This window comes from Nannospalax galili, unplaced genomic scaffold, assembly GCF_000622305.1.
Source record: "Nannospalax galili isolate Female #2095 unplaced genomic scaffold, S.galili_v1.0 scaffold436, whole genome shotgun sequence".
Lineage (NCBI taxonomy): Eukaryota > Metazoa > Chordata > Mammalia > Rodentia > Spalacidae > Nannospalax > Nannospalax galili.
Window position 1 is genome coordinate 43,791 of NW_008337921.1, and position 13,405 is coordinate 57,195.

At 56.4% G+C, this 13,405-nt stretch overlaps 1 protein-coding gene across 1 annotated transcript; it reads left to right on the plus strand.

The window, feature by feature from the left end:
* Positions 1–9,627: 9,627 nt before the first annotated feature.
* On the plus strand, positions 9,628–13,124 carry Hmx1 (H6 family homeobox 1). The gene is made up of 2 exons (XM_008832832.1): positions 9,628–10,054; positions 12,474–13,124. The coding sequence occupies exons 1-2, from the start codon at positions 9,658–9,660 to the stop codon at positions 13,091–13,093; spliced, it is 1,017 nt and encodes a 338-aa protein (XP_008831054.1). The 5' UTR covers positions 9,628–9,657; the 3' UTR covers positions 13,094–13,124.
* Positions 13,125–13,405: the final 281 nt, after the last annotated feature.

Here is a 13,405-nt window from a genome sequence, read left to right on the forward strand (position 1 = left end):
GACTGCCCAGGTGGATTCCTGGGCTCTGCCCAGGGTCCAGAGAGGGCCTCACCCACTGCTGCACTGCATAGGAGTTGTCTACAAATTGGGGAGGGCAGAAGTGAAGTGGCCATGTTTCCCAGGCCTGAGTTTATAGTCTACAGGAAGAGGACAAAGGCTCTGGCTGGAGCATGTGGAGAGGGTGGGGTTCAGGCTGGGCAGTTGTGCAACCCACAGTACCACCACTAGGTCCACTGGCCAGGCCTGCTTCTGCCTGGGCTGCTGATGCCTGCTCCAGGCTCCACACCTCACCCCCACAGGCTGTGTGAGAAATCTTTGGTTCCACAAGAATTGTGGCTGTGGGTGTGAGGAAAGGGCATTTCTGAAATTCACTTTGGTTCTACCCCATGGAAGACCCCCCACAAACCACCTTATAGACTCTTTAAAACCTGTTTTGATTTTTATTTGTTATTATTTTATGTGTATGACAGTCTTGCCTGCGTGTGTTTAAGTGTACCCGTGTGTGCAATGCACACGGAGGCCAAAAGAGGACATAGAATCCCCTGTAACAAAGTAACTTGGGTCCTCTGCGAGAGCAGCCGGTGCTCTTAACCTCTGAGCCATATCTCCAGCCCCACCCTAGAGTCTCTTTTAAGGTGTCTACTGTGTGCTTTGACATTTGGGGGAAGGAGTATGGGATTCAGAGACGTTTTCATCTCTACTCGGCAACATCAAGTCAGTTCCACAAACCTCCTGCAGGTGGCGCCCGAGGACCGGGACTGCTGTTGGGCTTGGCTAGGCTTTGACTGGCTTCTCAGGCCTCCAGGAAAAATCAAATTTGACAGGAGGCTTCCACTGTGCTGAGGGAGGGTCCCAGAGATGGCTGACTCATGGATAACAGTGGGCCCAGTGGTTTGAGCTGGGAAGGTTCTGATCCAAGAAATTGTTTTGGGTTAGGACATCCTCCCCTGATCCCCAGAGGGCAATGCAGGGGATTTGGACGCTGTTTGTGGACACATTTATTCAAGAGTCATTAAAGCTGCCACGTGTGCCGTCTCCATCTCAGTGCTGAGAGCTAGGCTCTGTCTCACAAACTTCCCTCCCCTTCCCTATGGTATCTCCCTTCATTCGTGCTGCTAAGAATAGGTTGGGGTACAAAATAAAACTCATCAGTCACCATGCAAAGTAAGCATGCTGACCCATGCTGGTTAGAGGCCCACCATGTGACACCCTCTGTCCCTGAAAGGAGCTCCAGCCAGGTGGGAAGGAACAGCTGGGAGGGGAGCTTGGTAGTGGAGGGCTGTTGTCTTAGGGTTGTGATTGTGTGTAGCAACATGACCAGAGGGCACATGTCACCAAGGTTCAGGCTGCTCTGAGTCCTGGGAGCATACCTCCCCACAGCCCGTCCTTCCTTAGGTCTGAGCCCTTCAGAAAGGCTAACCCCCAGGCCAACTTGGTGGCAAAGGTTTTAAGTCTTGAGTGAGGTGATAAAGGCACAGTTTAATGTGGCTGGAACTCATCTATCCAGCTGCTCCCCAGCTAAGGGACTCCTCCCTGCCCGACTCCTTCCAGGGCCAGTGGCAGTCATCCCCAGGGGGCTCTGATCATCTCTCACCCAGAAGTGTCTCCCAAAAGTCATGTGTTGAAAGCTTGGCCGGTAGCTAGTAGATCCAGACATTGTGAGAGTTGCCTGGATCATGAGGGCTCTGAACTGTAGATTCGTATTTAATGACATTATTGAAAGGTGAAGGAAACTTTCACCAGTGGGGCCTACTTGGAGGATGTATGTCACTGTGGGGCATGTCTTTGGGGGCTGTCTTACCCTGGGCCCCCCTCTGTCTCTCTCTCTTTTTGCTTCCAGACTGCAATGAGGTGAGCTGCTGTGCTCCCACACCCTTTTGCCATGATCCTCTACCTTACCACCACCTAAAAGCAATGGAGCCAGCTGAGCCTGAGCTGTGAGCCACAGAAAACCCTGCCTCCCTTAAGATGCTTCTAGCAGGTATCTTGTTACAGCAATGAGGAAAGTAATGAACACAAGGGCTCAGTCCTTGCAGGCTGTTGTAAATGCTTCAGTCTGGGTTAATTCCCAAGGAATAGAATTTCACTCCTCACAGTTCCACAGCTGGAGTCCAAGATCAAGGTGCCTGCAGGTTTGGGGCCTGGTGAGGGCTGCTCTCTGCTTCCTAGATGGTGCCTCCTCACTGGCTTCACTTGGTGGAGGGTAGAGCGTGAACCCACTCCCATAAGCTTTTTATGAGGTGCTAATCCCCCATCAGGGGTGGGATGTGGATGCTTGTATGCATGAATATATGGATGTCTGGGGCATGGATGCATGGATGCATGGGTGCTTGGCATGTTTGAATATGTGGATGGTGGATGATGGATGACTGGCCCATCATCATGTGTCCCCCTTGGCCTTGCGGGATTCTGTGAGTTTTCACCAGAGGCTGCTGGACCCATAGTAGTCGAAGTCCGGGGCGGGGGGGAGCTTGTTCCTCCGGGTGCCCCCACCTTCCTGGCCAGCAGAAAGACTGAGCCCCCAGCTCTCCCCAGATGACATCAGAGATACCCTGTGAAGCACATCCTGCTAGAGGAGGCCTGGAGAGACTGGCAGGGCTCCCCTGCCACTCAGCCATCCAGCTTCAGTTTCCAGAAACTTCCCTCTCTTCCTCCAAGTCCTTGGGAAAAAGTCTTTCTGTACCTTAGCATAGCTGTCAGGCCTTTTGTTCCTGCTTCCTTCTCCAGCCCCAAGTCACTTCCAATCAGGGTCAGGGGAAGCCTCAGCTGTCTGAAAGTTGGATAACTCCAGCAGAAGTCTGTGCTCCATTGTGAAAAATCAAACCTGTTCCCACTTCGAGGAGCTCCTCACATTAAAACCAGACATTCCCTCCAGCCTCAAAGTGACCGCAGCCACAGGAAGATTGGGATCCAGCGAGCCAGACTAGGAAGGCAGTCCCTAGGTGGGTTCCAGGAGGAAAAGAAGCCCCACACATCCACCACCCATCTGTCCACACAGGACGCTCTCCTCTCTCCACCCAGCCTCCTGCAGCTGCCTCAAGCCACCAGCCTTGGGAGCCCAATGACTACCTGGGGAGGGAGAAACCGTGCTTGAAGTCTCTACTGGTACTGGGCAGACCTCAGACAGGTATCCACGAATTTCTAGCTTTTCGTGACAATGATAGCCTGTCTCCAGGAAAAACTGCCAACAGCAGGGTGGCAGGTCCCTAGCATCTGATCGCCCTGGGGCCTGCCACCCCTGGGAACACAGAAGGGCAGTTGCACAGCCAGGAGAGCCAGCGCTGGGGGAGGGAGATAGGAGCTGAGGCTGGCATGCTCTGCTTCTGGCATTTGGTTTACTTTTGCGGATTTGAAACATTTGCTGATGTGCGATGCTTTTCCTGCCCCAAAGGACACAGTCATAGTGACAGCCACTGAGCCTGGACAGGGTGGGCGCAGGGTGAGACCTTCCATGCCCACCCCACCTCTACCCCGCATTCCCAGCAGGGCCCTGGAGGTCCCTGGGCTGAGGTGGGTCTCGATAATGCAACATTGTGGCTCTGTCCTGGTCACTGTGGGAGCACAGGTGGTGCTTTAGACAGGTCATCCTTGGATCAGGTTGTCCTTTCCTGAAGCCTGGACGATGTGATCTGGCTATTCTGCAAGCTTGGGAAGGGCTCAAGCTATGCATACACAATGAGGGGCCTGGAAAGATGCACAGTGCCTACATGCTGCCCCAGTTGATCACTGGGTTCCGGGACAAAGGAGGCCTGCAGAGGCAGGAGAGGATCCCAGGGCCACATTTTTCCAAGCTCCCTGCCCACCGTGTTTCCTTAGCTCCCACTCTGGACCCTCCCAGCCTTCTCACTCCAACTCCCTCTCTACTTCCTTTCCTCTCCCCTCATGTCTTCCTCTCCCTCCCCTTCTTCTTAGTCCTTCCCTCTAACCTCTTCTCCCCCACCCCTTTCTTAACAGTGAGAAAAATCACTGTCCTCTTTCTAGTTTTAAAGGGAGAATTTCACAAGGTAGGAAGTGACTGGACTCTTAAAACGCAGCCAAAGGAAGGAAAGTAAGAGTTCAAGGTTATCACCAGAAACAGTGAGTTTGAGGCCAGCTTGAGTTACATGAGACTCTGCCTCAAAAAAATATATTTTGGTTGCTGGAGAAATGGCTCAGCAGTTAAGAGCACTGGCTGCTCTTCCAGAAGACTAGTTTACTTTCCAGCATCTACACAGAGGCTAACAGCTGTGCTTAACTCCAGTTCCAGAGGATCTGATGCCTTCTTCTGGCCTCCATGGGCACTGCACATTAGTATGCTTGAATGCATGCAGACAAAACACTCATATACATAAAATTAAAAATCCTAGGCTGGAGAGATGGCTGAGCGGTTAAGAACACTGGCTATTCTTGCAGAAGACCCAGGTTTGAATCCCAGCACCCACACGGCAGCTAACAACTGTCCATAACTGTAACTCCAGTTCCAGGGATCTGATGGCCTCTTCTGTCCTCCATGGGCATTGCATGACACGGGTGCAGTTACCTACATGCAGGCAATACATACATACACATAAATTTAAAAATCCAAGAAAAATATTAAAGGCAAAAAAATTATTTTTCAAACATTGCATCTCTTTCAAAGCAATTGCTTTTAATTACCCTGAAGGTTTGTCCATCCCATGGTCTGCCAACAATCCTATTTACTGGATGACGGGGGTCTTAGGCCTATTTTGCAGTTGAGGGTACTGAGGTCTCAGCAGAGATGCAGAGCCTGGTTTCTGGTTGACAAACGTCAGTTGTGAAGATGAGGACATTTCCTGGTGGCTGTGACTGGGAGAGGCTGTGCGGCTGACAACAAGAACACTGACTGCTGGCCAGCTAGAACCAAGAGGATAGAGGAGAGACACGGGTACCTGGGCAGCCAAAGCTTGCAGACCAGGGACGTGCCAGCAGGGGAGCCAGGGCCCTGGTCCAGCACCACTGCAGCGCTGGAGCCCTAGGCAAGCACCTCCTCTGGGTCCTTTGGCTTCTGATTATCCTACAGTCCTTTGGGCTTCATGCCCCAGCTTAACAGCTTTCCCTGGCTCCCTATTGCTTTGTAAATTAAGGATCATTTTGTTTATCTTGGCTCGCAAAGGACCCACCTATGCTCTCTCCTACTAGAGCCTGACTCTTGCTCCCTAACACACTCAGCCCCACGCCTTGCAACTTTGACTCTTACTGGCCAGAGAACTCTTACCTCAGACAACCTGTCTTCCCTTCATGCACCACACTGTGTCACTCAGGTAAAAGTGAGATCAACCCAAGTGCTGGGAAGGTATGTGGTTCAGAAAGGAAGCAGCTTCTGCTGTGACCCCAAAGCGCTCCAGGGTTTCCATTCTCTCCGGGCTCTCTCAGGTTTGCTAGTTCCCCAGCAGGGGAGTGAGTCCTGCCACCAAGTGGTTTCCTGATCACAGGGTCTCCCATTCTACTGTCTGACAAAGTGTCTCTCGGTCTCCTCATCTGAGGAATGGCACTGGTCCCCTCCCCTAGAACTCTTTTGGAACCAGTGACTGCTACCCTCCAACTTGATGTAGATTCCCAGCAGGATTCCCTATGGCACCCTGTGGTCCTCAGAACTCCCTTCTGAGGAGGTTCTTTCAAGGATCCCTCAGCAGCCACAGTCTTGGAGGTAATGTGCCTTAGCCCGGGCGCCTGACCCTCCCACACCCTCAAGTTGTCTAATCGCAGCCAAGTTGTCATGAATTGGAGATAAACCATGCATGAGCCGCAGAGCCCTGAGTGCTCTGTGAACATTTGTGCTGTATGGCGGAGGCACGGGCACAGTAACAGCACCATGGCACATGAACGGCCAGTTAGTACACAGCATGTAAAAGTGAAATACTAGGGCTGGAATACAGACAGCTCCTGAGGCTCTGGGTTTTATTTCCTAGCCCCCCAATCCCCCCCCCCAAAGAAAGAAATAGGGTAGGGTGTATAACTCAGTGGTAGAGGCGTACCTATCATGCCCAAGGTCCTGAGTTCCACCCCCAGAATAGGACAAAGAAAAACAGTAACAACCAAACAAACAAAACCCCCAAACCAACCACAGAACGAAAAACCCTCTACTATATTTCGGGTATGTGGCAGTTAGCCCTGTTTATGTGCAGATTCTCCATCCTCAGATTCAACCAACCAAAGACCAAAACTATTAAAAAATAACGGATTTGATTCCCAGCATTGCAAAAAATAAAAATTTAAGAGAAAACTTGTGTCTGTCCTTTTGGTCATCCAGAAATGATGTGACGTACATGGGAAGATGTGGGCAGTCCTGTGTAAACACTACGGCGTTTAACTGAAGAAAGCAGCTAGGCTTGGTAGTGCACATTTGTACTCCTAGGTGGGACGATTACCCAGAACTCGTGGCAAGCCTGCACTATAGTGAGCATCTGCAGATTTGGGTGCCTGAGGGGGCCCTGGCTTCAACACCTCCACCACCGAGGGGGATTGATTTTGAAAATGAGAATCGAAGGAGGTGTGCCGATGGAGCATTGGTTTTTATCAACCAAAACAAGGGCAGGTACCTGGTGAGTGTAGGGGAGATGTGAGAAGAGTTAAAGATTGCTGGGGGGGCGGGGGCAGGGGGTTGAAGAAAGCAAAAATAAGGTAATTTTTAAAATAAAAAATAAACACCTTATAAAGTTTTTTCAAAAGAAAAATTTTCTGAAGGGAACCGGTAGCGGTCACCTGCAGCTGTCAACTCTGCTCTGTGTTTAGGGTTACTCCCGCTAACCCACTCATTCAGATTTAGGGGACATCTTTGGTGCTCTGCCTCGAGGTCAAGCAGGCCCTGCACAGGCTTCACAGGGTTCAGCAGAGGAGAGTGCAGGTTTCCCAGAGGCTCCAGTCTACATAGGGTAGATGGAAAGAGGAGGGACCAGGAAGGGACCTGGACAAAGAGAAGCTGTAGACTGGGCTACCACTGTCTGTGAACTTGGATGGATGCTGCTTGGAGACATAGGAAATGGCAACATATTGATCTTGAAGGCCTGGGGACCCATAGTCATCCAGCCCAATAATTCTGCCCAGTATGCAAGGGGGACCAGAGGTGTTGGATGCTGGCAAGGGAGCGCCAGAAGTCACTTCTCAGGATGGTGACTTGGCGGCCCAACTACCCTGGGGTTAGGGCGAATCAGCCTCTCTGGCCTGGTTTCATCAGAGCTGGGCCTCAAGGCAGAGATTTGCTCTGCCTCTGTCCACAATTCTGGCCTCTCTGCTCTCCTCCACTGAGCTTGTGGCCCCAGGACCTGGACAAGCATCCATGGGGCCAGCCTGGCTGGGTGTCCCTGATTGTCCCTGCTTCTGGGCAAGCAACTACCTGCCACTAGCTGCAGCAGCAACCCCCCTCCCCAATGTTTTCCAGGCTGGTTCCAGGGGAGGCAAGAGCCCTCTCCTCACTCTTGACCACAGCCTGCCCCACTGCCTGTGGAGGTGCCCCTCTCATGCAGGCCCTCCAGAGGCAGCAGTGGCACTACAGGGACCACAGTGCACTGGGTACCCAGTGGGCCAGGCCTGCACTTCCAGGGGGTGGCATGGCTGGGCTTATCTGATGTTTATCAGTGAAGTGCCAGGTCGAGGGTCACACAGCCCTGAAGAAGCCCACACCCAGACAGTGCTCACAGAAATGGAAGCCACGGCACCAGCCCACCATGCTTGAACCTAGAGGAAACCTGTGGCACCGTTTACAGGGGAGCCTGGAACCTGCATAAGTTGAATGGTTCTCCCCAACGCCATCTTTCTACTAGAGCCTTCTTAGGCCTCAATTTCTCCATTCGTCCGAAGCAGTCTCGATTGGTTTAGGGCTTGTACCAGATTCCTGCAAACGAATTTGGGTGTGAATTTCTTCCCCTTTTCCTGTACCCAGGCCCCTGAGATTCTTTGATCCTGGACACCAATGGAGTACCACTTGGGTGACCTAGGCTCTTCCAGGAGACACCTACTCAACTCAGCCCTCATCTGTGAGATATGGCTGCCTGACATGAGTCCGTATTGCCTTTCAGGAGATGGATCCGGAATCTAGTCCTAGTGTGTGTGCACAAAGCCATCTCCCACCCAGGTTTCCAGTCACCAGAATCAGAGGTCCTTCTTGCGCACCCAGGACATGCACCGCAGAGGCAATCCATTTTGTCTGCGGTGGATTACAGGCCAGAAGGGTCCCACAGCCTATCCACTCCCTGCTGCCCCCCTGCCTTGCCTGTTCAGGACAAGCCCTGGGCTCCAAACATCCGAATTCCAGCTTAGGGAACCACTTACAGTGGGGAAGGAGTGTCTCTCCTCTCTTCACATCAGTTTTCCCCTTGGGAAAAATAGGGTGATGCTAGTTCTTTTGTGGTTTTAGAAAGATTGTTGGAGACAGAAGCTCCGGGTCTGCGGTCTCCTTCCTGGAAAGCGGGAACATTCTGTTGGGCACCGGCTATGGACCAGCACGGAGCGGCTGGGAGCGGTGACAACCCAGGTGTAGTGAAGCATATCTCCCGCACAAGGATCTAGTGACTCTGCGATCCCCGCCCCCGCTCCCGGTGGAAGTGAGTCACATCTCTGAAGGCCAAGAAACTGGCTCGAAGAGGAACGGTCCCGAAGACTTCCACTGCGCGGTGGCTGGGCCCTGAGCTCCTTTGGGGGAGCCGCGCAGGGGCGGTGCCAGTGCAGCGGGGTCCCCCATTCGACCCAATGAGACACCAGCGGGCTAGCGGGCGGGTCTGTGGGGTTGGGTCTCCTAACACACAGAGACCCAAACCCAGAAAACAAGAGCGTTCCATCCCACATTGGCCCTGAAAGCATATTTCGTTGTGTATAAATCTTAAGACACGCCGCATTTCTGCAACCTTGCTTTGGCGGAGTTTCCATTTTTAAAAATTACACACATGGTCTTTAAAAAGTGATAAGGCGATGCTGAGGCCCGGTCTGTTGTAGTTTTTGACACGGGCGCACAGACTCACGCGACACTTGCACATAACCGGGCGCTATACAGGACCCAACACTCTCCAGGCGACGGAGGGGGTGGGTAATCAGGCGCTCTCCAGCCCCGATTGGCCAGCCAAGCCCTCACCGGAAACCTGCGGCCAATGGGCGGCCTCCGAGCCGAGGTCCCGCCCTTCTTTCACCCCCTCAGCTGTGGGTGCCGCGGGCCTACGGAAAGAATCACGGGGGGCCGCACGCGCGGGACCACCGGGACACCGGTCCTCTGCCGCGCCCGGCCTGCGCGCACAGTCCCGGGCGGCGTCCGGGTAGTGGCGGGTCTAGGGGTCCTCGAGGCTGAGCCGGCCCGGGGGTGCGCTGCCCCGCCCCCGGCCCCGCCCCCTCCCCGCCCCCGGTGAGGCCGGCCGGGGCGGCGACCCGAGCGGCGACGTGAAAGGAGAGCTAGGCTGCTGCGGGAACGACTGTCCGCGCGCACCCGCTCCCGCCCAGGCCAGGCCAGAGGCGCGGAGCCCCACGCCGGCTCCGGGCAGTGGTTCTCCAGGGCCTGCCCAGCGCGTACACTGGGGAGCCTCGAGCCACTACCCCAGCGGGAGCCAGGACCGGCTGGGGCCCCGGACCCGGGGGAGCCGGGAGCCACTACCCCAGCGGGAGCCAGGACCGGCTGCGCCCCGGGCACCGGGGACCCCAAGGATCCCAGCAGAGTCCGACGGGCCCGCGGCCGCGATGCCGGATGAGCTGACCGAGCCCGGGCGCGCCACGCCAGCCCGCGCCTCCTCCTTCCTCATCGAGAACCTGCTGGCGGCCGAGGCCAAGGGCGCGGGGCGCGCAGTCCAGGGCGACGGCGTCCGCGAGGAAGAGGAGGAGGACGACGACGAAGACCCGGAGGACGAGGATCCGGAGCAGAGAAGACGGCGACGGCTGCAGCGGCGGCGACAACTGCGCGCGGGCACCGGGCCTGGCGGGGAGGCGAGGGCTCGGGCGCTGCTAGGGCCTGGCGCGCTGGGCCTAGGTCCCCGGCCGCCCCCCGGGCCCGGGCCTCCCTTCGCTCTGGGCTGCGGAGGCGGGACACGATGGTACCCACGGGCGCAAGGCGGCTACGGAGGCGGTCTCAGTCCTGACAGTGAGTGAGGGTGCGGGGAGGGTTGGGCCAGGTCCCTCTTCCTCCCGCGTATTTTCTTGGTGACAACAGGCTCGTAGAGACCTTTCTAAGTCTTCGGTGTATCCGGGTCTGGATGGTGTAAGATTCTCCCCCATGGCGCGTTTGCTGGCACAGTTTTGAAGACCCCGTGTCTGGGGCACAGAGCAGAGATGGTTGTGCCCGGGCCGGGGTTCTAATGCACGGAGAAGGGCCGGAGATAGAGGCCTACAGACCACAGAGTGTAGGGAACTCGGCCTGGAAAGACGGATGTGGTGCCGGGGAGAGGGGCCCTGAAGATGTAAAGGAAGTGAGGAGAGAGGTGACCAAGGAGGGGAGGCCATGGAGCCAGGCACTAAAATAAAGGAGAGCTGAAGAGGAGCCACTGTTATGGGGGGCTGGCTGAGGGACCTTCTTCTAAAGGGGAGCTGAACAGCCACTGTTCTCCGGGACTGGTGGGGGGTGATCTTCCATAGCCGCCTGACAAAGTCTCATTTCTTCCACTAATTGCAGTCAAAGCCTAGGGCCAGGCCTGGGTCTTCCTCCCTCTGGATCTTCCCAGGCCCTAAGACTGTGCCAGGTTAAAGGGAGCTCACTCTGAAGCCCCCAGTCCACCCCCATCTTCATCTTCTTTTCCTGCCCCTCCCCCTCCCTAGCCTTTGTTTCCTGCTGAGGGCTCAGAGAATAGGGGTGGGGGCTTCTTAGCCCAAGAACCCTGCACTCCCCTCTTGCCTGGGTATCCTAACCCTGTCTTCTGCCTCCTCTCCAGAGGTTTTGGGGTTTTTGGCCTTTTTAAAAAATCTCCCTAGGACTTGCCCTTTAGAGGGAAGACCAGAAAAGATACCCCAACATTCCTACCCCACCCCCTTTGCCAACCTGCCCCTAAACACGAAGACACAAGCCAACTAAGAACTCTTTCTGGATCAGGTTCTGGGAGCCATCTGAGTGTCTGTGTGTAGGTTGCGGAGTGTAGAAAGTGACCCAGGCCCATTCTCAATCGGTAGATAACTCCCTTTCTGAAGGGCTGGCTGTTTTAGAGCCCTGAAGGTCTAGGCTTCCTACCCTCTTTATGTAAACCTAAGTAGGGCCCTGAGGCTCCAGAAACCACGAAATTCTGAAAACACTCTGTCTTGTAGGGTGTACTTTATCCAGTTGGGCCCTCCTCACCTGCAGCCCAGCAGAGGCCGCTCCTCCATTCGGGCCAAGCGGGTTAGGGTTCCCGGTTCCCATCAGAGCGGAGTAGATTAGCACCTCATGGCAACACATGGGCCTCTGTGACTGTAGGGGTTTGGAGTCTGATGGGGATTCAAGGATCCCCAGATCTGGTTGCATGCAGGCTGTCCTGCTCAGTGACTTCTTAGTGGGCACTGAGATAACACACAAATGGGAGCTGGACTGGGGCACAAGTGAACCATGCACACAAACCCACCAGTGAGTGTTCACATGCCTTGGGTGAGCATGCAGATATGCATGCTGGGGCACACCCTGAACCAGACTCCACCTTGACCTCTGATCTATCACCAGGCAGAAAGGCAACTGAGTTGGTTTCCATGGCCTGGAAGCCTGAGGTGCTGCCTTTAATCTAGAGAAGAACTGGGACCCTAGTGAGCTTCTTTAACCTGGTGGCACCCCTAGGTAGCCCCAAGCTTGGTGCTTGGAGCATGAACCTAGAGGCCCCCCTGTGGGCAGGAGCCCCCAAGCCAGTACAGAAGGTGCTTGGATCAGGGTGGGGATCCTATGGGCCTCAGTGCAGCCTTCCTCTGTGTCCCCTTGAGAAGGGATCTGCTGCTTCAGAGGGCCTACCTCTGAGGACATCTGGGTCAGGGACTGTACCCATGTCAGGGCTGCTTCCTTAGCGAATGTTTGCATTTGTTTCTGTTCCTTCTGGAAGAGCTGTTTCCCTGGTGGCTACTGTGAGTGAGCAAGGAGGGGTTTGGAAGGCCTTTCTCCTAGATCCGAGGGGTTGGCCCCCGGATGCCAACTTGTCTGTCAGTGTGGTTGTAAGCATATCTCTGAAGGACACCTTTCCTTTTGTCTGGGGCTCTGAAAGCCTTCTGCGCGCCTGCTGAAGGCCTGGGGTACAGGCTAGAGGGGAGCAGCCCCAGAGGTCAGCCTGCCTTTCCTGTTAGCGTTTCTGTTTCTTTCTTCTCTCTGCGTCCTCCCTCTGGGTGTGTGGTGCCACGCATCTGTAGCAGCTCTGGTCTTGGGGTTCACCTCCTGCCTCCTCTGCAACCTTTCTTGCGCACCCCCCACCCGACCCCGAAGCCTGGATGCCGACCCTTGCGAATGGAATCTTTTCCAGCTTGTGGCCATGGCGAACTTGAAAGTGGGGGGCGGCCGGTCTCGGTGACTCCGTTCAGGGCTCACTCCAGAGCCGACCACTATGCCCCTCTCTCCCCTGCAGCCAGCGACCGGGACTCTCCGGAGACCGGCGAGGAGATGGGCCGCGCCGAGAGCGCCTGGCCGCGGGGCCCCGGGCCGGGAGCCGTGCCGCGAGAGGCGGCGACGCAGGGCCCTGCGGCCGGCGGGGAAGAGGCGGCGGAGCTGGCCGAGGCCCCGACGGCGGCGGCGGGGGAGGCGCGTGGCGGCCGCAAGAAGAAGACGCGCACAGTCTTCTCGCGTAGCCAGGTCTTCCAGCTGGAGTCCACCTTCGACCTGAAGCGCTACCTGAGCAGCGCGGAGCGCGCGGGCCTCGCCGCCTCGCTGCAGCTCACCGAGACGCAGGTCAAGATCTGGTTCCAGAACCGTCGCAACAAGTGGAAACGGCAGCTGGCGGCCGAGCTGGAGGCGGCCAGCCTGTCCCCGCCTGGCACGCAGCGCCTGGTCCGCGTGCCGGTGCTCTACCACGAAAGCCCGCCGGCCGCCGCAGGGCCCCCTGCGCTGCCCTTCCCGCTGGCACCGCCCGCGCCCGCGCCGCCCCCGCCGCTGCTCGGCTTCTCCGGAGCGCTCGCCTACCCGCTGGCCGCCTTCCCCGCCGCCGCCTCCGTGCCCTTCCTGCGGGCGCAGATGCCCGGCCTGGTGTGAGCCCGCCGGCCCCTCAGGCGAGGTCGCTGTGCGGATGCGCGCGGGGCGGTGGCCGTGGCCGGGGGTGGAAGGCGCAGCGCGCGCCCCGCGGTCCTCCGGGCGGCCGCTTCCGAAGGCAGCCGCTCCAGAAAGTACCCGAGGCAGCGCTGGGGACTCGCAGCCAGCTGCAGGGCCGCAGCCCTGCTCGCAGGAACGCTGCAATATGGACAACTCGCACCCGCACGTGCAGGGCAGACGCGGGCGGGGTCTTCCGGCAGCAAAGGACCACTTCGAACCGGCTGGCCAGGGAACTGCAAGGTGACTGTCCCATAC